Source organism: Pelobates fuscus, chromosome 8 (assembly GCF_036172605.1).
Source record: "Pelobates fuscus isolate aPelFus1 chromosome 8, aPelFus1.pri, whole genome shotgun sequence".
Classification (NCBI taxonomy): domain Eukaryota; kingdom Metazoa; phylum Chordata; class Amphibia; order Anura; family Pelobatidae; genus Pelobates; species Pelobates fuscus.
Window position 1 is genome coordinate 151,656,517 of NC_086324.1, and position 24,891 is coordinate 151,681,407.

General features: G+C 41.4%; 1 protein-coding gene across 1 annotated transcript; it reads left to right on the plus strand.

Moving 5' to 3' along the window:
- The first annotated feature begins 895 nt into the window (after window positions 1–895).
- Window positions 896–23,089, plus strand: LOC134570923 (C3a anaphylatoxin chemotactic receptor-like). Its single transcript, XM_063428934.1, has 3 exons — window positions 896–1,081; window positions 8,533–8,677; window positions 20,937–23,089. The coding sequence occupies exons 2-3, from the start codon at window positions 8,662–8,664 to the stop codon at window positions 22,103–22,105; spliced, it is 1,185 nt and encodes a 394-aa protein (XP_063285004.1). The 5' UTR covers window positions 896–1,081; window positions 8,533–8,661; the 3' UTR covers window positions 22,106–23,089.
- Window positions 23,090–24,891: the final 1,802 nt, after the last annotated feature.

The window sequence follows — 24,891 nt, forward strand, 5'->3', positions numbered from 1 at the left end:
TTAACATAATGGATTTTACAGTATTAGTCCATGTCAGGATCGAGACAGGGATCCAACACGCAGAGTACAGACAGTAGAAAGGTACGTATACCGGACCTTAGAATGGCCGGACTAACGTACGGAGATAGAGAGAATGGTCAAAGGCAAGCCGAGGTCGAGGGAACGAGAAGACAGGTAAGCGAGGAACAAGCCGAGTCAAAGGGTAACAGAGATAAGCAGGGTAATACAAACAAGCCGGGTCGGAACCAAAGGGATAACTGGAATACAAGAGCGCTGAGTGACTAGACAGGCTAGAACCACGACAGGGCAATGAGCAAATGGGAGAAGCACTGTTAAATACCCTGGCTCAGGAGAGTAGACACGCCTCCGACGAGTCCTGATTAGTTTCCAGACAATTGATTGACAGGTCGGTCTGGGTTGGCGTCATGACGTCGACTGCTGAGCGTCGTGTTACAAAAGGAAGTGGATCCCTCGCGGCCGGCGTGTAAATGACCGGACGGACCGCGAGAGACGGGGGAAACAGCCCTTCTGGACGGATAAACTTCTAAGTCTCTACCTCTCTCAGAGGTAGAGACTTCAAGTACCCTGACAGTCCATCTCTACACAGCTCCATATTGGCTGGTTTACAGCACACAAGTGTTGCTTCATATTCTGTTTATATTACTCTTCCAACTTCCTTTTGGGCACTTATATCTCCCCTCTATTTGTGAGAAGTGAAGACCCAAACTGGCTGAGTGTGATGGTATTTGCACTCTGCCAGACTGGAGTTCTATCAAGGGCTTAATCTTGTTAGTGCAGCAGCACATCCATATATGGTGCTTACTGATACTTTGTATCAGTTGCATTCCAGGCACAGTGCCAGTAAGTAGCAGTCAGGGAAAGAATTCACATCGGCACACACAGCAAAACTAGCTTTGTGTTTACCGATCAAACAGCATAGCAATCGTGGGTGAAATAGCGTTCCACTGATCACCTAGCAAACAAATGGAACGCAGTGCCTAGCAACTCCGGTTGAGGCACTTTGATCAACCGCTCCACGTGCAGACTGAACGCCATTTCGGTTCTCTCACACATGAAGCTGGTTAGTACCCTTTTATGTTTTGGTTTATAAGTATGTTATATTTATATGTGTATTTTATTGCCATCCTGATGAAAGCCCATGTATTGGGGCTGAAACGTAGATATTTTTAAATGATATAGAATAAAAGTAATATTTTTATCATCAAGTCCTTGGAGTGCAGTCATTCCCAATCATTTATATATATATATATATACTGCAATACTCTGGTATTTTGGCATCAAAAATCTTACTGACATACGCTCACTACAGACAAGCTCACTGATGTACACACGCTCACTACAGACAAGTTCACTGACACACATACATGCTCTCTACTGATAAGCTCACTGACACACACATGCTCACTACACACAAGCACACTGACACACACATGCTCACTACACACAAGCACACTGACACACACATGCTCCCTACAGAAAAGCTCACTGATACACACATGCTCAATACAGACAAGCTCACTGATGCACACATGCTCACTATAGACAAACACACTGGTGCACCCATGTTTCCTACAGATAAGCTCACTGACATACGCTCACTACAGACAAGCTCACTGATGCTCACACGCTCACTACAGACAAGTTCACTGACACACATACATGCTCTCTACTGATAAGCTCACTGACACACACATGCTCACTACACACAAGCACACTGACACACACATGATCACTACACACAAGCACACTGACACACACATGCTCACTACACACAAGCACACTGACACACATGTTCACAACAGACACGCTCACTAACACACACATGCTCACCACAGACAAGCTCACTGACACACACATGCTCACCCCAGACAAGCTCCCTGACACACACATGTTCCTTACAGAAATGCTCACTGACACACACGCATGCTTCCAACAGACAATTTCACTGACACACACACATGCTCACTGACACATACATACAAGCTCACTCACTAACAGACACACACACAAGCTCACTAACTAGCAGACACACACACACACACACACAAGCTCACTCACTAGCAGGCACACACAAGCTCACTCACTAACAGGCGCACACACACGCTCACTCAAAAGCAGGCACACACACAGAAGCTCACTCACTAGTATGCGCACACACACACACAAGCTCGCTCAATAGCAGACACAGACACACAAGCTCACTTACTTGCAGGCGCACACACACACAATCTCACTCACTAGCAGGCACACATGCACACACACAAGCTTACTAACTAGCAGGCACACACACAAGGTCACTGTCATGGCTGAAGCTTACCTGGCACTGGTAGGTGTAGTTGCCATTTTGAGGCCCTTCTTTTCAGCGAGGTCAGCAACGTGCGTGGAGAGGGGAACTTGTGTACAGGAGGCGGAGTTATATACAGGAGGTGGGGCTTGCATACAGAGGCGGAGCATGTGGCCTAAATTTTGTCAATTTTGAAGGGAGACTGACAGGTCTCTGTCCAGCCGCAGGCAGCCTGGTGCGGCCACACCAGCTCCTCCCTCTTTACTCCCCTCGAAATGACACAGGCTGGTACAGTCCGAGGGGAAAATTATTTAAATTACATTAGCCTCATGATTTGGGCTATCTGCCCGGCCCCAGGTGCTGCGGCCCACAGGGAAATTTCCCGGTATCCCGGTGGTCCAGTCCAGCACTGCTTATACCCCTCTTGTGTGTATCTTACAACCACCCTTTGCGTATCTCCTTTTCCCCTTCTCCAGCTACTCTGTATGTCTTTTCTCCCAGTCCTTTTTATGTGTTTTTTCCCCCCAAGCCCCTTTCGTGTGTCTGTTAGCCCCAGTCACTTTGTCTCTTTCTCCTTTTAACAAGCCTTTCAGTGTATATCTTTCCTCTGCCCCAGCACCTCTGTGTGTCTCACCTCCCCCAGCCCCACCATTTGTCCAATATACCCCCCAGCCCCACAATTTGTCCAATATACCCCCCAGCAACTATGTTTCTCATTCCCCCCAGCCCCTTAATGTGTCCCATTCCCCCAACCCCCACCATTTGTCTAATATTTCCTCCCCCAGCTCCACCATTTGTCTCTTCTCCCCAGGCCCCAGGCCTGCTGACCTTTGTAGTGGGGCTAAGCCATAATGGAGGATAACATGACTTCTTTGGATAGATATTAACACATCTTTATTGATCTCGTTGTAAATACCCATTTCTTTTTCTTTCTGACAATAAACAAGTTGGAGAACTTGTGTCATATGAATTTACTATAATTCAGATCCTTATATGTGTAAAACATGTGTATATATATATATATAGTAAAAGGAAGTAGAACATTCAAGATTCCCCATAGGAAAGCCTGGTAAACTTAAAATGTAAACTGTATTTCTTTCAATAGGTACTGATTACTAATTACTTGAACCACTGTACTAGCATATCCTTTAAACGCTCAATCAAGGAGAGGTCTCCTAGGGGTGAGGAAAATGTACATGACATCTGGGTGCAAGTGTATCCCAGTGGGTCTCTGTAAAGTTTTCCCAGCTTTCTTTGCTAATTTCTCTCCCTCCTTTTATATGGTCCACCTCTTCCTTCTTTGCTAGAAATTATACTAACTCCTACCCCAGTAAAAGAAACATGCGTGGTTCAAGGTTAAAGCTAGATGGGACATAAGGAACGAACAGCACAGGTTTTGAAAAAGCCTCTATTTGTGAAACGTGTTAAATGTTTTTACTGCTTTGTATTGCTTTTAATATCTTATTAAGCTTTTGTCCATTCTCAGAGTTCTCATATTCTTTATTTATTAAAGTAGTTTATTTGAAAACTCCCTGAACTTCATCCTGATTTCGCTATTGTAGCTTGGTTTAATGTAATGTAGAGCTAGTTCATTACCAATGTCATTGTGGTTACACAGTTTCACATTATCCATGGAATCAATCAATGGTATTTTGGATTAGATATAGTTAGCTTTTAGCTCGCTGGCTAATAATTTGCCAGCCTTGTTACATTGTGTGTAATAACTTAATTCGAATGGTCTAATTCGTTTTTCTGTTATCTGTTAGGGACACAGTATGTAGTATTTTTTGTATGGCATCCATTTTACGTGCTAACTTTTTAGACAGGTTTGCTTTATTAAGAGGGTCTGAATCAGAGTTCTTGTGTGAGGTGAGCCTTAACTTCGCAGGTAGCCTTTTTTTTTTAGAGGATCCGAGTTGTATAAAAAAAATTTCCTAATGACTGCTTTATGTGCTTGCCATTGTGTGGTTACAGAAGATGTTTCTGCCAGATTTTTCTAGGATTTTAGGCATTAAATTGGAGTCACCAAGTAGTGCCTCATTTAATCTCCATTTGCCCCTGCCCCATGTGGGATATAGGGAATGAAATGTAACTCCATTCGGGGCATGATCTAACCATGTTCTTTGACCTATCAAAATATCAACTACATCTGGTAGAGTTGCTTTATCCACAATGCACATGTCTATGCATATATAGGTGTACTAGGGAGAAAAATAAAAGGTACATTTCTGTTTGGGAAGTGTTGCGCCAAGTGTAGTATAAATCATGTACATAAAAAATAATTGCTAGCTTGATTGTTGAATATTGAAGTATCTAGGGTGAATTATTTTGTTTTTCACTCAATGTCTACGCCTGGATCTAGATTACAGTTTAGGTCTCCACAGATTATAACATGGCCCTGATTTATAGATCCTATCTTGTTTAGGGCTTTGTTTATAAAAGATATTTGAGAGTGGTTGGATGTGTATAAAGAAGCAGTAGTAACCTTGAAGGTGGTTAACGTACCTACTAGAACTAACATGAGACCCAGATCATCTACATATTGTTTCTCTGTCTAGAACACCAATGACATGGGAAACATAGATACTCCTTTTGATTTATGAGAGGAATAGGCGTGAAAAGTATTTTTGGACTATTGTTGATGGTGTTTGCATGCAAAGAAATTAGTCTCATGGAGGCAAACTATTGCGGCACTGGATTGCGTGGACTGTTCCGGCATTTGACGTTTGGGAGAAAAGTATGAAAGAGGAGACTGTCATTATTTAAGGAAATGGGGTATATTGTGCATGTTACAATCTTATAATTTTGGGGTGGGCGAAGTATTGTGTGAGGATGTTATAATCAGGCATATCATGAAATGGTTCGGCTTGAAGGGTAGTATTGGAATAGTTGTGCACCAATTGTATGGCCTTTGTATATTTGCTTGTCCAAGTGGAGGTAAATAGAGATGTGCAATTATGGTAGAGATCTCCACATTGGATTGAGGATGAGGGATACAGTAGAGGTGAGAAAAGGGGTAAAGTTATAAATACAACAACTACTAAACAAAGTATGTGCATTTGGTCTTCAAAGCTAGGGCAAACAATATGGCCAAGAAGGGAATAAAAAGTATATAAAAGTGAAAATAAAAACAACTAATCGTGCATCGGAAGCCCGACGCGCGTTTCGCGGTAAACTCCGCCTTTCTCAAGGACAAACACATCAGTGTCCACATTAGGGCTGTCTTTAAATGTCAGGAAGCCGCCTATATGGGGCGGGCTTAGTACCAGGAATGTCCTCTAATTGGTCCAGTGGGGTATAACTTACCCACTTAGGACACGTAAATACTGAAGACAGGATCTTAAGAGTCAATTCTTGCTGTCGGGGGTCAAGTTAGCACGTTTCAGTGAACCAGTAGTTTTTCACTCCAATCTGAGCTTTGAAGATGAAGATTTGGAAAATGAGGTAAGCCCAGCAGGGTAAAAGAGGCCCCAGTTCTTTAGTTGTTCAATTCAAGCTTTTGGATCCAAATCACAGTTGTTTTGCCATCTTGCCATATATTTGTTTGTTAGGGTATCCCCACCTGGGGATTCTATTACTGCGCATGGCTTTGGTGATGTCAATGAATGCCTGTCTTAGAGCCATAGTAGCACTTGACAGGTCTGCAAAGACATTGAGGTCTTGATACACACACTCTACACTCATTATACACACACTGCATCGACTACACACACTGCATTCACTATACACAGCATCCACTACACACACACTGCATCCACTACATCCACTGTCACTTAACAGTTGCCCGGTCAGGCTCTTTAAGCCGTCTGGGAGGAAGTGACAGGACTTCATCCCAGCTATAATGGAGGAGACAGGAAGCAAAGGGAAGAGAAAGGAGTGAGCTGCTGCCAATGCATCAGCTTCAGCCAGCAGCAGGTGAAGCAAGCAACCCTCCTACAGAAATATGTAAGCTGACAGGAGGGTGGCTGTAAATATAAAAAATGACATATGTGTGTGTCAGTGTGTGCATATGTGTGTGTTGGTATCCGTGTGTGTGCATCTGTGTGTCACTGTGTGTATTTGTCAGTGTATCTGAGTGTGTGTATGTACGCTAATAAGTGTATCTGTTTCTGTGTGTGTATCTGAGTGTATATCTGTCTGTCAGTGTGTGTATCTGAGTGTGTATCTTTATGTCAGTGTGTGTATTTGTGTGCCAAGGTGTGTGTATGTGTTAGTGTTATAAGTGTGTGTGCCAGTGCGTGTATCTGTGTGTCACTGTGTATATCTGTCAATGTGTGTATCTGAGTATGTATCTCTGTGTCAGTGTGTGTATCTGTGTGTCAAGGCGTGTGTGTGTATGTGTCAGTGTGTGTATCTGAGTGTGTGTGAATGTGTCAGTGTGTGTATCTGTTTACCAGTGTGTACTTGTGCCAGTGTATGTAACTGTGTGTCAGTGTGTGCATCTGTGTGTCTATCAACGTGTATATGTGTCAGTGTGTATATGAATATGTGTGTATGTGTTAGAGTACCTGAAGTCTCTACCTCCGAGAGAGGTAGAGACTTAGACGTCCATCCGTCCGGACGGGCTGTTTCCTCTGTTCCTCGCGGTCCATCTGGTCACGTAAACGCCGGCCGCGAGGGACTCACTTCCTTTTCTAGCATGACGTCCGGAAACCGACGTCATGACGCCAACCCGGAACGACCTGTCACTCAATCCTTCAGAGACTAATCAGGACTCGTCGGAGGCGTGTCTACCCTTCCGAGCCAGGGTATTTAAACTTGCTTCTCCCATTTGCTCATTGCCCTGTCGTGGTTCTAGTCTGCCTAGTCACACAGTGCTCTTGTATTTCTGTTATCCCTTTGGTTCTGACCCGGCTTGTTTGACTTACTCTGTTTATCTCTGTTACCCTTGACCCGGCTTGTTCCTCGCTTACCTGTCTTCTCGTTCCCTCATTCTGGGCTTGTCTTTGACTATTCTCTATATTCTCCGTACGTTAGTCCGGCCATTCTAAGGTCCGGTATACGTATCCTGTACCTGTTTGTACTCTGCGTGTTGGATCCCTGTCCCGATCCTGACAGTATGTATGTATCTATCTGTGTGTTACTGTGTATGTATATCTGTGCTGTGTAAGTATTTATGTATGTGGTAGTGTATATGCATACACCTCAGCAAACACCAACACAGCAGGCAAACACACTTCTGCACTCAAACTCCAAAATTATATAAAAACACACCCTTTCACTCCAGTACCAATACTACACACAATTGCAAATCTACATTTAAAAGCCAACAATACATCCTACACACCAATGCACCCAAATATTCTATGCAAACACCAAAACTACACACCTACATTAAAGCCAACACTGTGTAGAAATGCACCCCTGCATTTAAATGCAAACACTACACACAAGTATACCACTGTCTACCAATGGCAACAGTACATACACATACACTCCAACACGCACACACATACTCTATACAAAAGCATGCGTACATTCAAATGCACAAACACTGCTCACAAATACAACCCAGCAAGGATGAACACATTTTAGATCTCCAGCTGGCATAGCATCGTGGGAGTTGTATGACAGATGAGGATCTATCTTTTCGCCCCTCAGTCTGGGCATGTTCTGAAGACTCTACATCAAGAGGTTTCAGGGGTACTTACATGGGTTTTATATGCAGATTCTCTTCGCCCAGAGATTTTTACTTATATGGGGATAATCACAGGCTCCGGGAGACTCATAAACCTCTCCATTAACCTCTTATTCAGTACATAATTGTCTTATTCTCAAGAGTTCCTCAGTTCCGATATCCCAATCATTAAAAAAAGGTCTTACGGTTACCATTATGTTATGACAAAACAGAAAGGGTATATCTAGAACAGAGTGAGAAGCTACACATCTCTTCTTGTTTTCAATTGCACATTTTTAAAGTTTTTTCTACTTTAACTTTGTAAAAAGTCAGACTTCAGTCTATTGCCATTTAGAATTATAGGACTTTCAAAAGACCAAATATGGTTAAAGCTAAAAAAAAAAAAAAAAAGTCCGAGAGCATTTTCATTAATAGTTAAAGGGTTATAAAATCATATCTGGACATTTCAGTTTTATTTATCTTTAGGAGTCATGGGGATGGAACAAAATAAATATTATTGAAAGATAAACAGTTTAAGAAAAAAAAACCAAGAAAATGATAGATTGGGGTTATTTAGTAAAGTGTGAATTTTATGTTCTTAACTTTCCAGGACTCAGAACCTGAGTACTTTCTATTGGATAGCACAGCAAGTGCACCCTTTGCCTAGATACCTTACACCTGAGTCCCCGAAATGCAAAGCTAACAGGGATCTTCTATTAGAAGAGATTGAAACTGGTTCATGGATTCTGAAACAAGTAAGTGACTTATAGAACGGACAATATTTTTGTTTCTAAAAAAAAAAATGTACTCAGAATTGTCTGGTAAATTTGCTTATATACACGCATATATAAGCTTGTACTTTTAATGTTTTATTTCTGTTGTGTTTGTGTTTCTGACTATTCACTATTTGTTCTGTCATAGTTTATCACGTACTAAGTTATCTCTTTTTATACAAAGACTATTTTGTCTCTTTCGATAAGTCCTTATAGGATGGTAACTGTTTTTTGATAACTGTTTTTTTTTTTTTAAATTTATATCTATTTATATTTGTTCCTTTTCCTTTTTATACATTATTACATGTGACTGTGATCATTTCTAAAAAGGTTTTATCAACAGAAAAAAATATGACTCAACATCTTGTGTTTCCTGTATGGAGTTGGGGAACTCTCCATGAAGTTGTTATTTGGGTTGAAACAACTAATTGTAAAAATCTTCAAATCCTTAAAGGGGAACTGTCACATCTTTTTTAATATATATTTCCTTAAAGGGAAACTCCAGTGCCAGGAAAACAATCCATTTTCCTGGCACTGGAGATACCCTCTCCCTCCCACCCACCAATCCCCGGTTACTGAAGGGGTGAAAACCCCTTCAGTCACTTACCTGAGGCAGCGGCGATGTCCCTCGTCGCTGTCTCCTCCTCCGCGCCGCTCCTCCTTCTGATTCCGTTGGCTGGTGGGTGAGACTGATCCCGCCCACCGGCCGGGGAGACCTAATGCGCATGCACGGCAATGCCGCACATGCGCATTAGCGCTCCCCATAGGAAAGCATTGAAAAAGATTTTCAATGCTTTCCTATGGGGAAATGAGCGACGCTGGAGGTCCTCACACAGCGTGAGGACGTCCAGCGACGCTATAGCAGAGAAAATCTTTGCTAGAAATCAGGAAGTTCCCTCTAGTGGCTGTCTAGTAGACAGCCACTAGAGGAGGAGTTAACCCTGCAACGTAATTATTGCATTTTATAAAAAACTGTAATAATTACAGTTGCAGGCAGGGCCGGACTGGGACAAAAATTCAGCCCGGGCAATTAAAGGCAGAGCAGCCCACTATTAGGGGCGGGGCCAGAAAGGGGGCATGTCATGTCACCACCATTGACACGCACACCCCCTCCCCCCCCCCACCAAATGAGTATGTTAATGTGACGCTCCTCCAGAGCATCCAATGCTCCTGGCTAAAATAAATGCCATGATTTTTTTTTTGTGGGGGGGGAGGGGTTGTTTGGGCTGCGTTTGCTGGCGATTTGTCTCTGGTGTCCTCAATAGTGGGATACCAGAGATCAAAACAGGAATCGGACTGTTAAAGAGTGTTGTGCATGTGTGGGGATGTTCCTTGTGTTGTTGTATATGTTTGGACGTTGCATGTGTGTAGAGCAATTGTGTGTGTGAAGAGGTCTGTTTGTGGCATACTGCATGTGGCTAGGGGCTGTAGTGTGTGTGTCTCTGGGTTGTAAAGTATGTGTGTTTGTCTGTGTGTATTTATATAGGGCCTGTGGAGTGTGTGCATGTAAGGAGCTGTACTGTGTGTTTGTGAGTGTATCTAGGGGCTCTAGTGTGTGTATGCATATAGGAGCTGTAGAGCACATGTGTATAGGGGGAATAATGTATGCATAGGTGGTGTAGTGTGTACAAGGGGTGCAGAATATGTATTTATAGGGGATATAAATGAGTGTGGGTGCATGCAGGGGGTGTAATGTGTGTGTTTATAGGGGTATAACGTATGAGAGTGCAGGGAGTGTAGTGTAGGTTTATGGGGTATAGAGTGTGTTTAGTGTGTGTATGTGAGTGTCAGGGGAATAATGTGTATATAAGAGGTATAGAGTGTGTGTAGTGTGTTTGTGTGTAAGTGCAGGAGGTGCAGTGTGGATATAGGGGTATAGAGTGTGTATTGTGTGTTAATGCAGGGGCTGTAGTGTGTATGTAGGGGTATAGAGTGTGTTTGTGTGTTAGTGCAGGGGGTGCTCTGTGTGTAGTGTGTTAGTGCAGGGGAGCAGTATGTTTGTGTGTTAGTGCAGTGTGTGTTAGTGCAGTGTGTGTTAGTGCAGGGGAGCAGTATGTTTGTGTGTTAGTGCAGTGTGTGTTTGTGTGTTACTGCAGTGTGTGTTAGTGCAGTGTGTGTTAGTGCAGTGCGTGTTAGTGCAGTGTGTGTTTGTGTGTTACTGCAGTGTGTATTAGTGCAGTGTGTGTTTGTGTGTTACTGCAGTGTGTGTTAGTGCAGTGTGTGTTAGTGCAGGGGAGCAGAATGTGTGTGTGTTAGTGGTGCAGTGTGTGTTAGTGCAGTGTGTGTTTGTGTGTTAGTGCAGGGGAGCAGAATGTTTGTGTGTTAGTGGTGCAGTGTGTGTTAGTGCAGTGTGTGTTTGTGTGTTAGTGCAGGGGAGCAGAATGTTTGTGTGTTAGTGCAGGGGAGCAGAATGTGTGTGTGTTAGTGGTGCAGTGAGTGTTAGTGCAGTGTGTGTTTGTGTGTTAGTGCAGGGGAGCAGAATGTGTGTGCGTTAGTGGCGCAGTGAGTGTTAGTGCAGGGGTGCAGTGTGTGTAGTGTGTTTGTATGTGTGTAATGTGTTTGTGTGTGTATATGGCCTTAAATTATTATTATTAAAAAGTAAAAAAAAAAAAAAAATCCATTTACTCCCCCTTTTAACTTTGCAGGGGGGGAGGGAGCATTCACATACCTGGTGGTCCAGTGAGGAGGGGCTACGCCACACACCAATCCCTGGCGGTCCAGCGGCAGGTAATTCAGTCTGTACGCCGCAGGGTACAGACAAGGTCTCTCTCCCTCTCGCGAGCGCCGTTTTTTCAGAGCGTTGCCGCGGGTTACCATGGCAACGCTCTGATAATCTCGGCGCTCGCGAAAAGAAAAGAAAGGAAGCTGCTCCCCGTGCGCGGAGGGAGACCGGCTCCCTGCCTGATCTCCCCTCCGGCCCATGATGGGATAGAACTCCATCTTTGGGCCGTTGCTGCTGCGCATGGGCTGGCAAGGGAGATCTCTTGATCTTTCCTGCCGGCCTCGGCCCATGGCCATCACGGCCCACCGGGCATTTGCCCGGTTTGCCCGATGGCCAGTCCGGGCCTGGTTGCAGGGTTAGGAGTAGTGGGAGTTGGCACCCAGACCACTCAAATGGGAAGTGGTCTGGGTGCCTGGAGTGGCCCTTTAACCATACATTTAACAAATATCTAGTTGTGAATGGTGAAAGATAAAATTAAATGTAGAAATCCACACTGTTTTATTATGCAATTGGGCACCTCCATTTTAGCTTGCTGTCTTTTATTGTTATAAACTCTGTCCTTTGCACCTGTCAGCCAGCATAGAAAAAGTATACAGAAAAGAGGAACATTGAAACTGTTTGTATTTATCTTCTTTATTAACACCGCTTTCCCTGACATTGTTTTGTCTGAACTGGATTATGATAACACTTTCCAAATCTTAATTATATATGGCATTGGGTATTATGTTGCTAGATTAGGACCTGCACAGAATGTGCTACATCAATATAGTGGCAGGCTCATGCAATGTATGATCAAATGCTGTAACTAAACAACCATTATTTTTGGCTAGGGCAGATGTTTTTAAATAAACACCAGCGCTGTTTCAATTTGACTGTTGCTAATCGTCTGTAACTAATGTTGCACAGTTAACGCTTTCAATACTTGCAGCTCAGGTCTGGTTTTCTATGTTTCGTGTACATTCTCATACACATTGTGGCGGAACCAACCTCGCCACTGAGAACTGGAGAAGCCTGGTTGCTAGCCTCCTGCCCAGTGATTATGGTCCCTGGGAGATATTGCCCTTTAAGGGACTGAATTGGGGCTTATGGACTGCTACCATAATGTACTGACCCTTTAAGAACTACTTTTGGGCATGTGAATTGTATAATACTGTCCCTAGCCCTTTAAATACTTTGGGGAAAGATTGGTACTTTTTTTTATATGGCACTTCGGACACAGTCGAAGTTGTCGAAGTTGTCGAAGCTGTCGAAGCTGTCGAAGTGCCGAAGGTACCGAAGTTACCGAAGTTGTCGAAGTCGTCGAAGTGGCCGGCATCGGACAAAGGACCACGTGGCGGCGGCCATTTTAACTTCAAACACCGCCGACCCTTAACATCAACTCCACTTCGACACTTCGACTAAAGTCGAAGTACCGGCCACACTTCGAATGGGACTTAGCCGTTTTTATGCCAGTAATTGACCGACCGCACAGCCCAAATCCATGGAACTGTTTTGGGCAGGAAAATGTGCTTGCGGTCGGTCATAAAGGGACCTCCAGCTAACTATTGATCTACTGGAGGGATTGGGATGATGTTTGAGAGTATTACTAATTGAAGTATGCTGAGTAAGAAAATGTATGTTTTATGTTTGTGACATGTATATTTTAGAAGTTATAGATATTGTGTAAAAGTTATGTTTTAAACTGTATAATAAGTGGATTATCTCTCAGGCTAAGGGGAGGGGATGTGTGGGTTGTACCATATATCTGATTGGATATTTTAGGCCTCCCCCTGGGTATGGCCTGTATGTGTACAGTTGTAATAAAAGCCAGGCTGGATGAGCCAGTCCAGAGTTCCTGTTTTAACCCTCAAAGTGAAGTGTCGTCTCATTATTGGGGGAGGATTTATTGCATGCTGTTCCAGTTTGACTGCTAGGAGTGCAAACCTATTCGTATGGTTCCTATTCAACTGTCTACAGCATTCAGAGGCTTGAGAGGATTCCTATGCTTCTCAGATTCGGTGGTTGTGGTGTCTGCTGTAGTGCTTGAAGTCCTCAGGAAGCGCTAGGAGCATCCTTTAACGGAGGTACTCAGTCGGGGTGCCAGGCGATCCGTTACACACATATGTTATGTTTATCTCAGGTCATTACCAGGCCTCTAGGGTGTCTCTTTCAAAGCCACGTTTACAAACTACCAGTTGATTCTGTTAGCATATTCCGCTACGTTTAGCTTTCATATATCTACCCTTATGATGATTTCTGCTGAAGGGTATATCATTATGATTACGTTTACTTTTGTGTTTCAGAATCACCGATATAGGCCAAATCGTTGCCGTTAGGCCCTCTCTTTTTTCAGGTGAAATTTGGACGAATTCCTAATTCACTAAGTGTTACGGGTGGCGGTACGGAAACCGGTACCCCAGAGTGCCTGAAGTTCAGAGTAGGAGTCACAGCGTGGAAGTGGACTATCTGGGCAACCACACGCCCTCTGGTGTTGAGCACCAGCGTTTGTGCGGCCACATACCAGAACCCTGATGCAGCTACAGCGGATCCCAGGAACTAGGAGCTTGATAAGCAGACCTCCCAGTAACTGGATAGGGGGGCTCTGCTGCAGACATGTATCCAGTACAGAAACAAGGCAAGACTAGAATAGGCACCAAACAAGAAAACAAGACAAAACTAGTAGAATCCAGAACCAGAGAAGGATACAAAGCTAAACCCAGAACATATACACAATACAATAGGGAACATTAACTAAACAGGGGCAGGGCAGGACAGGACTGTACATGGACTGGAATTACAAAATAAAACAAGACAAGATATAATAGGCAAAACAAGAGGAGACATAACTAAGCACTATATATGAAAAGTATGGGGATTTAGTTACATTATATGATCATACATTGCATAAGCCTGCCACAACGCCAATGTACCCCATATTCGGCAGGTCCTACACTGCCTAATGTTCGCTAAAAGAACCATACTAAACCTGAATAGCACTTACCTGCAAGAAAGGGCAGAGACTTGAAACACTGCTGCAGGTCCAGACTGAAACAAAAGGAAAATGGAAAACAAACGGGTGTGGCAACATAAAACAAACATTTAAAGGAAACCTGGACACTGGGAATTCCAGGGACGGATTACAGGAATGAACCCAGAAAAAAACAGCATAAAGAAAACCAGACATAGAATAGAAAACCAGAAAAACCAAGAAAAACTAAACAAGAAATGTAAAAAGAGTACTAGATACCAGAAGCCATGGCCAGACATCTCCACAGAACAGGACAGGATGTGACACTAAGATTGATATATGGAGGTTTGTTACTTTAAACGGTAGACACTAGAGTTGAGCGGACACCTGGATGTTCGAGTCCGGCAGGTTCGGCCGAACTTTGAAAAAAAGTCCGGGTTCGGGCTCGAACTTGACCCCGAACTTGAAGTCAATGGGGACCCGAACATTTGGCCACAAACATGCCTCTAAAAACTCCTGGAAAGAGCTTCAGAGCTGCAAACGCAAGTAAAATGGGGGTAAGAGTGCCCTGCAAACAAATGTGGATAGGGAAATCACTTAAAATAACATAAAAATTAAAAATACAGCTGAGCCATAAATAAGCACTAGATGGAATCTTTGATTTTAGCTTTGGAAGAACATAAATCAAAATCTAAGGCATGTCTGTCAGGAGGATCACCAGAATTATCCATTTGAGAGAGGGTTGGAGTGCAGGGTATTCTCTTTCATTGTTCAAACTGACCTCAACTCCTGATGCATGGAGAAAAGGCCTTCACAAGCCTCTGCTAATGTGTACCTAGTTTATACTAAGTGACCCATAGGTTGAGGAGGCGGTGACCGTGGCGGTGGAGGAGGAAGCAGCGGTGGAGGAGGAGGATGAGATAGCCAACACTGTATTTTATGTTTTTTTTTTTTTTTTTATTGTGGTAGCCCACACAATATTGGGACATACAAATAAAGAAACATTTGCGGCCTGCGGTGCATTTCTTGCAGTCCTGATGCATGGAGAAATGCTCAACTCCTGATGCATGGAGAAAAGGCCTTTACAAGCCTCTACTAATGTGTACCTAGTTTATACTAAGTGACCCATAGGTTGAGGAGGCGGTGACCGTGGCGGTGGAGGAGGAAGCAGCGGTGGAGGAGGAGGATGAGATAGCCAACACTGTATTTTATGTTTTTTTTTTTTTATTGTGGTAGCCCACACAATATTGAGACATACAAATAAAGAAACATTTGCGGCCTGCGGTGCATTTCTTGCAGTCCTGATGCATGGAGAAATGCTCAACTCCTGATGCATGGAGAAAAGGCATTTACAAGCCTCTACTAATGTGTACCTAGTTTATACTAAGTGACCCATAGGTGGAGGAGGTGGTGACCGTGGCGGTGGAGGAGGAAGCAGCGGTGGAGAAGGAGGATGAGATAGCCAACACTGTATTTTATGTTTTTTTAATTTTTTTTATTGTAGTAGCCAACAAAATATTGGGACATGCAAATAAAGAAACATTTGCAGCCTGCGGTGCATTTCTTGCAGTCCTGATGCATGGAGAAATGCTCAACTCCTGATTCATGGAGAAAAGGCCTTCACAAGCCTCTGCTATTGTGTATATAGTTTATACTAAGTGACCCATAGGTTGAGGAGGCGGTGACTATGGCAGTGGAGGAAGAGGATGAGGTAGCCTACACTGTTTTATATATATATATATATATATTTATTTTTTATTGGGGTAGCCCCCAAAATATTGGGACATATAAAAAAAGACAACTCTGTAACGCAGAGTAGCTGTTGACATTATAGTTGCGCAGGAACTTTGTTGACTCTAGAGAACCTCGGGCAAATCGCACATCCCCGTGGCGGCGACTTTGCATGCAGATGTCATCCATATCAACTTTCGATGCCAGTTTCTGCACCTACCATGGTGACCACGGGGAATCAGGGCTCCATTCCGTACAGGAACCCTGAGAAATGGCTACCACATGCAAGGAAGGCAGCAGGCGAGCAAATGACCCACTCCCGACGCGGGAAGGTAGTGGCGAAAAATAACAATACAGAAACATAGAAACATAGAAACATAGAATGTGACAGCAGATAAGAACCATTTGGACCATCTAGTCTGCCCAATTTTCTAAGTACTTTCATTAGTCCCTGGCCTTATCTTATAGTTAGGATAGCCTTATGCCTATCCCACGCATGCTTAAACTCCTTTACTGTGTTAACCTCTACCACTTCAGCTGGAAGGCTATTCCATGCATCCACTACCCTCTCAGTAAAGTAATACTTCCTGATACAGGACTCTTTAGAGGCCCTGTTATTGTAATGAGTCTACTTGAAATCCTTTAACTCTGATACATTTTTAGGGAAGTCTGGTGCAGAGCCACTGACACGTGCGTGCTGCAGCTGAAACTCCACTATCGCCTGCTGCTGCTCGCACAGTCTCATGAGGCAGTGAGCGGGAAGGCTGAAGTTACGCTGCAGCACAGACAGGCGAGCAGCAGCAGGGTGACAATGCCAAAAGCGTGCAGAGCCGCTACAGTGAATGTCACATCCTGTTCCAAGTTGCGGATCAGTCTGGTGATGGCTTCTGGTATCCAGTACTCTTTTTACTGAAGCTGCATCAGGGTCCTGGTATGTGGCCGCACAATCGCTGGTGCTCAACACCAGGGGGCGTGTGGTTACCCTGCACCAGACCCTGCTAATCCATTCCACACTGTGACTCCTAACTTCAACATCAGGCATACTGGGTCCCGGTCGTCCGACCGCCGTCCAGACATTGTCTGGGTCTTGGTCATAGCAAAACACATACCCCTACATCATACCACTGCCCACCCCACCCCCTCTCCTAAACCCTTCCTTAACCACCAGCCCATTCCCCCTACCCCTCACGCCCTGCTGTCCCATTCCCGACACCAACCCCCCCAATCCGCTCCCCACCAGATCCTGTGGGTGGACCCGGCCGGCTGGGGCATGGGGGCATGCAGAGGCATAACAGGGAAACATACACCCAGGACCATGCCCCACCCACAGACAAGGAAGCTCACGGTGATCCTAGGCAGAAAAGAAGAGGGATAACATTTCAACCCCACGTCAGGTACACTAGCACAGACTCCAGCAACAACCTAGGGAAAAGTCACCCCAAAGGAAGGCCCCAGAGCACGACACAAGACAAGACCGCCAAAGAGAGGGAATCCCTAACCACATATACGTAAAGGGAATACTAAGGGGCTAACAAGAGAACGACAGGCCAACAACAACGCAATAGTTCTACAAATAGCAAACGACTATCGGCAACCCCACAGCAGCCCTACAACACACCCCACCACAACCAAGAACCCAGACCAACAGGGACTACCCCCGTACATAAAAAAAACACACGACAGGACACCGGACACAAAAGGACGTCAAAGGGCAGCTCCCAACCCCACTCCAGAGGATACAACACCTCACCACTCAATCCCCACATCCCCACCTCCACCACATGCTCCGGGAGTACGATGCAGACAGCTGACCCCAAGAAGCACAAGAAGAACCCATGAACATTCATGCCCCTGAGCAATCAAGATACACCAAAAAGGTTTACCAACCTTGAGAGACATGCGCAACTTAATAATGCACAAGACCCGCGTCCTGCAAAACGGCGTTAAATGTACTCTCCACAGCGTGTACCATTCCCCTATCCTTTTTCTGTACCACCCACCCCCCCCCCCCCCCGTTCACATCTAAAGTATAATGAAAAGCTTTAAATAAAGAATTTATATATATAAAAAAAAATACTTCTTTCACATGTTTTGGCATTAATTCCCACCTGGTGCTAACTTAAACCCGATGTCATATTGACTCCAATAACACAATAACAGTGACTTCTATTCATTTAGAATTATTTATAGAATGTATATATTTTACATAAAAAAAGTAAAAATTAAACTAAGAAGAAGAAGGGCTAAACATCCTGTTAAGATATATTGTGTGCAAGGGTACTTATCAAGCATAAGTAGTCGAATTTGACATAATTTAAGACAGCTAGATGTTATATTATTTCTAGAAATAGTCCCTTCCCTTGGCCAATGGAAGATGACAATGGAAGGATGGGAGTGATATATTAAAAGAATGATACATCCCACCAATAGGCTTTTATTAACAAAGATCCAGATTAGTAATTATGGATTCTGTAACTTATAAATGCTTTGCACAAAAGCATATTTTACTTGTACAATAACGGCCAACAGATAGGACATTTGCTTTATTGGTAAATGTTTGAATGATCATATCTAATCTTTTCAATGCTCTGTTTTGCTTCTGTGGAGTCACAAGAATGGCAATTATATTGATGAATTTTCAAGATATAACAACTGTTGAAAAATACCTAGAGATTGAAGTGAAAGGCATTAGGTTTGCTTCCCTCAGAACTATCTTAGGGATATTGACTATGTCTGAAATTACTTTTGAATTATTTTTGGCATTGTTAGAGATGCCAACCAGAAGCCTCATAATCAAGAACTTACATCCAAAAGTTGTTATCCAGAAATTAGGTCTGTAAAAGATGTTTTCAACATCAACTGTTGCAATAAATCTGCATGGATTCTCACAAAATTAACTCACAACCTTTGGTCGACAAAGTTACATCTGCAACGTCTTGCAAAAGCGTTCAGCTACAGACATATAAATGTGGAAAAACTGGTGAGAAGTATACCAATTGGCTTTCTTCTATTTGGTGAAACGATAAGTGCCCACCTACCTACTTACCTACCATACATCAGAAACTGAGGGTAATGTTGGGCTTTTCTGAGCAGAGATCCAAACAGGTAGAAGAGGATTCTTCAACATGTGAGTTATTAGTACAAGTGCGTGCATTTACCTTTTTCATAGCTGAATATACAATTGCACTTAATTTAAAGAGAAATTACATATTAATCTGGTATATTCAGCAATATGTTTTGCTGATATAGGTTTTCACTATTTTTTTGTCCTGACTTTATGTTGTTTGTTTTATCATCAAAAGCCAAGCTTAATTTAAATAGAGGGGATCATTATTTCACTAGTTACTAATATATTTTCTTGCCTAAATAATGCTTTCAATTCCGCTTTAGCGTATGAAGATTGTTTTTGTTTTTTTGTTGATTTATTTTTGAATTCCCACAGGATGTATTTTGGGACATTATTCATTATCTAGACAGTGGAAGAGTTGATGAGTCCTGATACATTTATTCAAAGCTCTCCTGGAGTCTTGCAGTCTCTGATACAAATACATTTAGTTTTTCTGTTATCCAAAAATCTAGTCTTCTAAGATTTGTTTAAACTTTTCTATCCTTGTTTAAATCTCGTACAGATTAAAAAAATATCATGATATAGTATGTTAACATTCCGCCGCTATTTATTTTTATAATTTATTACATATGACTGAGACAAAAAGACAATTGTGTTAAGTATTAACAGAGAAAAAGCCTTTTTCCTTGTGGATCTTCTTTTCTTAAGTTTATAGCTTGCCATTTGGGCAACTTATTTTGTGACTATTTAAATCCATTTGACTCCCTTATGTTCTAAATTGTGTTTTTTTGTCAGCTTGTTGAGTAACAATTGTAACGTATGCAATTGTAAAACCATCTGACATTTTTTTTTTTCTAAAATACATCATTATATTTACTCAAACAGTTATGCATATTTTCAATTGCATTTGTTGATTTCAACTAAATATATTACATTTTGATGCAGCCAACAACTGTTAAGTGGGAACAAGACATTCTTGGTGGGTTCCGTAATAAACACAGCCATGGAATTGTGAATTAACAACCTACAATGGCGATTGCTAATGAGTAACTGTAACGGACCGTTTTGCTCAAAAGGGGATAAAAATCGTTTAGGCGATAATCTGATTTACTGAGGGCTTCCTGCCCAGTATTTATGCAGGTCTCCCACTTGGTGGACACTCCCCTAAGGGACCAAATGGGAGACTGAAACCACAGACAGACATGTATCACTTTAGTACACACAGCCACAATGCTTTCCCACAATGCATCCTGGCTTCCTCCTCTCTGTCCTGGAGATAATTGGAGAAGTAATTCAATTATCTCCCAGGACAAAGGCAAAACTCCATTACACACGTGGGGACATTAGTTGTCTAAACGATGCTGGACATCCTCACGCTATGCATGAGGACCTCCAGCATCACCAGAATCCCTATAGGAAAGCATTGAATAATGCTTTCTTATGGGGAGGTCTAATGCGCGCATGGCCATTGCAGCGCATGCGCATTAGGTCTCCCTCGCCGGCGTTCGAGAAGGGAGCCTGATCCAGCACCGAGGGACATTGGTGCTGGATTCAGGTAAGTTTATGAAAGGGTTTTAACCCTTTCAGTGATGTGGGATGGGGGTTGGGAGGGAGTTTGGCACGCCAGGATTCTCTAGTGCCAGGAAAACGGGTTTGTTTTCCTGGCACTGGAGAATCCCTTTAAGACTGTAATACCAAATACTTTTTATGTATCATGTAACTCTAAATATTTAGTCAAATCGCTTATAAGTGATGTTACTCATTTCTTTTTCAGATCTTACAATGGACATGAATATGGTTAATAAGATATGTCTTTCCTTGATGGATGTATTATTTGACCCTGCGAGCAGAGATCTAGTTTCGAGCAATGACAACCCATCAGCAATCAAGTACTCCAGCTTTGTGTTATCGATAATCACCTGTATCTTGGGGTTGGTTGGCAACACAGTCGTTATCATTGTCATTGGATTCGTGATGAAGACATTTAAATCCAGAATCTGGTTCCTAAACTTGGCGGTGGCAGATTTGATGTTTCTCCTGGTTTTACCACTTAATGCTGTGTCTGTATTAAGAGCAAACTGGTCTTATGGAAATCATATCTGCAAAATGTACAATTTCCTTTCCATCGTCAATATTTATGCCAGTATATTCCTCATTACGGCTCTTACTATTGATCGTCTACTTTCAGTAGTGAAACCAATCTGGCATCACATGTTCTATTCTCCTCGTGTTTGTTACTGTGTCTGTGCATTTATTTGGGTGGTAACTGTACTCTGTAGTATCCCAGTGATATTATACAGCAATGAGTTTGAGGATGATGGAAGTAAAATTTGTAGTTTATTTCCTTCTGATATTCACAGGTTAACTATTTTAAGTCAATACACAAACGATATCGTATTTCCAGAATATGCTTTAAAAGACATAGAGGAAACATGTTTTGATTATATTAGTGATGATAATGAGTTTAAGGAAGTTCTAGAAATTTGGACTGGAATTGTCTCATCAACACGCAGCATTCTAATCCCTCTTCTAATAATTGGCTATTGTATTCCTTTGTGTGTTATACTATGTTCTAATGTAGCTATTGCTCTGAAAGTAAAAACATCTAAGCACATTAGATCATCCAAACTCTACGGAATTGTAGTTGCTGCGATCATAGCTTTTTTTCTCACACAGACCCCTCTTGTGATAGCCCAGTTCTTTCTTCTAACTGCTATTCAAAATATAAACTTTTCATCAATATTTAAGATAGTTTCGTTATCACCGCTTCTGTCCAGCATAGCTTACCTGAACTGCTGCCTAAACCCCATCATCTATGTGTTTCTCGGGAGTGAAGTAATGGCTGTGTTTACAAATATCCTCAACCGAGTACGACAGCGATTTACCACCCGTTCATCCTCTGTACCAAACACTCCCATAATAATACAACTATCACCATGTTAAAGTAACGCTAAACTTCACTTTTTCTTTTATTATTAATCAACGGATTTCAACTCCATCTATAGAAAATTAAAAAAAAACTCCCTAATATAGCTAACATTATCTACTACTGACTTAAAATCTTTCTGTCTATGATTTTAAATATCTTCTGCCTCTCACATACACTTTTTATCCTCATTTACTATCTATTTATCTTATTCTGAGTGCGACATCGATATACCCAGTCTCTGTACCAATCACTGCCACATTAATACAAATAGCATTGTGTTAAAGTGACAGTATACCTTAATGTAGCAATTCTTTTTGTTATTAAACAATAATTTTTTTCAAGTCCACCTTCAGAAAATAACATTTCTTTAATATTGATAACTTCCTGTACCACTCATAATCTTTCAATCTTCAATATAGTTCAAATTCTGTACCACTTACTCAATATCTTTCGGTCTGTCACATAATTTGTCTCTTTGTCTCACTCGTACACTCTAGAATTCAGTGTTTATTTTTCTCCATCTGTCCCTTTCTATCTCTCTATTAGTCTGCTAGTACTTGGTAGTATTGATGATATGTAGATAGTTTTGATTTAATATTCATATATCTTTCTAAGTTCTTCAGGGCAGATTACTAAAATATAAGATTCTCTAACTTTCTTTTTTCCATTCCTACCCTTAAACGTAACTTAAAATGCTACCCTAAATACTATCCCTAAACCAAGTTTGGCTGATATTGTTTAAAGATGGTGGGGCACTCAACTCTGCAGCCTAGAATTTGACTCTGCCTGTGTCTTCTCCGGAACAGTCCCAACTAACTGGTAATGGTTCTGGACAAATAGTTTGGAGTCCATGATACAACATGCTTCTTTTTTCATCTTTCTAACCTTGATTGCACAGGTACTGGTATTATATTTGCAGTGCTATACTGACATCTAGTGTTTTTATGCTTGAAGTATCCTGGTCTGGTAATTTAACAGCCCGATATTTATGTAAATTTCTATTATGTATATTATTGGGTATTACAATTTGAGCTAACTATGTCACTCTTTATTGATATTTTACTTACATAATGTGTTCACATTGTCATAAATTGAAATGTTTTAAGGATGAAAACTGTGCTTAATTCAATCGTATGCACATTATTCACGTTAGGTTGTTTTAAGGTACAACATGGTTATAAGATAATATCTGTTTTTCCTTTATTTCTTTTATATGTTTGTTATTATTGTTAACAATTGTTTTCATTGCAATTTGTTTATATTAATATATGAAAACGCAATTTAGTGTGTCAAGCGCTTCAAAGTTAGTGATGTGTCAAGCTAGTAAAAAAAAAAAGTGATTCCCCAACACTGAAATAAAAGTGAACCAAAAAAAGATAGTGTCTGTACTAGCCAGGGAAAGAAAAACCTGTAACAATACAATAAAGTTTTTTTTACTGAAGATCCATCATCATCATTATTCCATTCACTGGGGATATCAAAATGTTTCTAGCCATTTGTGGCACCCTTGAGCCAGTTATACAGAGCCTGGGATGGCTCGGAGCCATGTGAGTGAGAGTTTCACTTTATTCCTCACTTTTAAAAGTCCTTTTACGGTTCACACTATTTTGCTGCTTTCATTGTATTTTAGGCTACCTGTGGTAAACCTGTATCTTTCAACTTAGAGGAAATATGTTTGTATAACTATGTTTGTATTGCAATCTTTATCTCCACTTATTGTGTTACAGGTTGTTCTTTTTCTGGCTAGTACAAACACTTATCTTTTTTGGTTCATATATTAATATATGTTTATTGTTCATTTTTCATTATTGTCTGATAAAAAGTTGCAATCTTTATTATTATTATAAAAAAAATAAAAAATATTTGAAAGAAAAGTGTGTTTAATTCCATCTATTGTACGTGAATGTGGCGTACTTCCTGTCTGTGTCCAGAACATGTGCTTATAAAAACACACGGCATAAAAAAGATGAAATGAAAAGAATGAATTTACCGAATGTATATAGATCGATTAGCATTAGTAGCATACTGTAGTACACATCAACTACGTATTTAATATAACCTTACAAATTGCTCTAATCTTCTACAATGAAAAATATACCAACAAAGAAGAGTGCTAATGTAATACAAGTTAAATGTAAAACTTTAAAAAGCTGAAACCCCTCTTGCCCACCTACCAGTAACATTTGTTAGGTTTGCCCATTTTATTTTGTCTTTTTCTTCTCATACTTGAAATGTTTCAGAAATTCCTTTTTTTCCCCCTGTTTTTTTTGTCTATGATTGCTTTATGTATCTTTACCTTTTTTTCCTTTTTAACACCATGATTTTTTTTTTTTTTGTCTATTTTCCCTCTTCTTTTGTATTTAACCTTAAGCACATAGAATTTAAGATTCATTTTAGGCTTGTTTTATACTTTACATTTATATTTTATCCTCTTCTTTTCTTCATTTAATTTTTAAAAAATATAAAGACACTCACAAACACATTGGCCTACTGCCAGTTCTATCAGTTGCCTTATTATATGACTTTTTACACTTTCTTTCTTTGTCAGTCTATGTCATAGATAAATATGGTATCCCTTGCAGCGTATAACCCTTATTAATGTACATTATTTTCATATTACAGAAAAATAATGTATTATAATGGCAGTGTGACCTTTTCCAGTTTGTTACTTCTAAGGCCTTGATTTAATAGATTTGGATAAACTTTAAAATTATTTCATATTTTGAAATTATTTTGAATATGTTACTGAAGAGTTTGTGGTATGTGACAAGTTATGTATGGGTGCTGACGCTAGTTATGA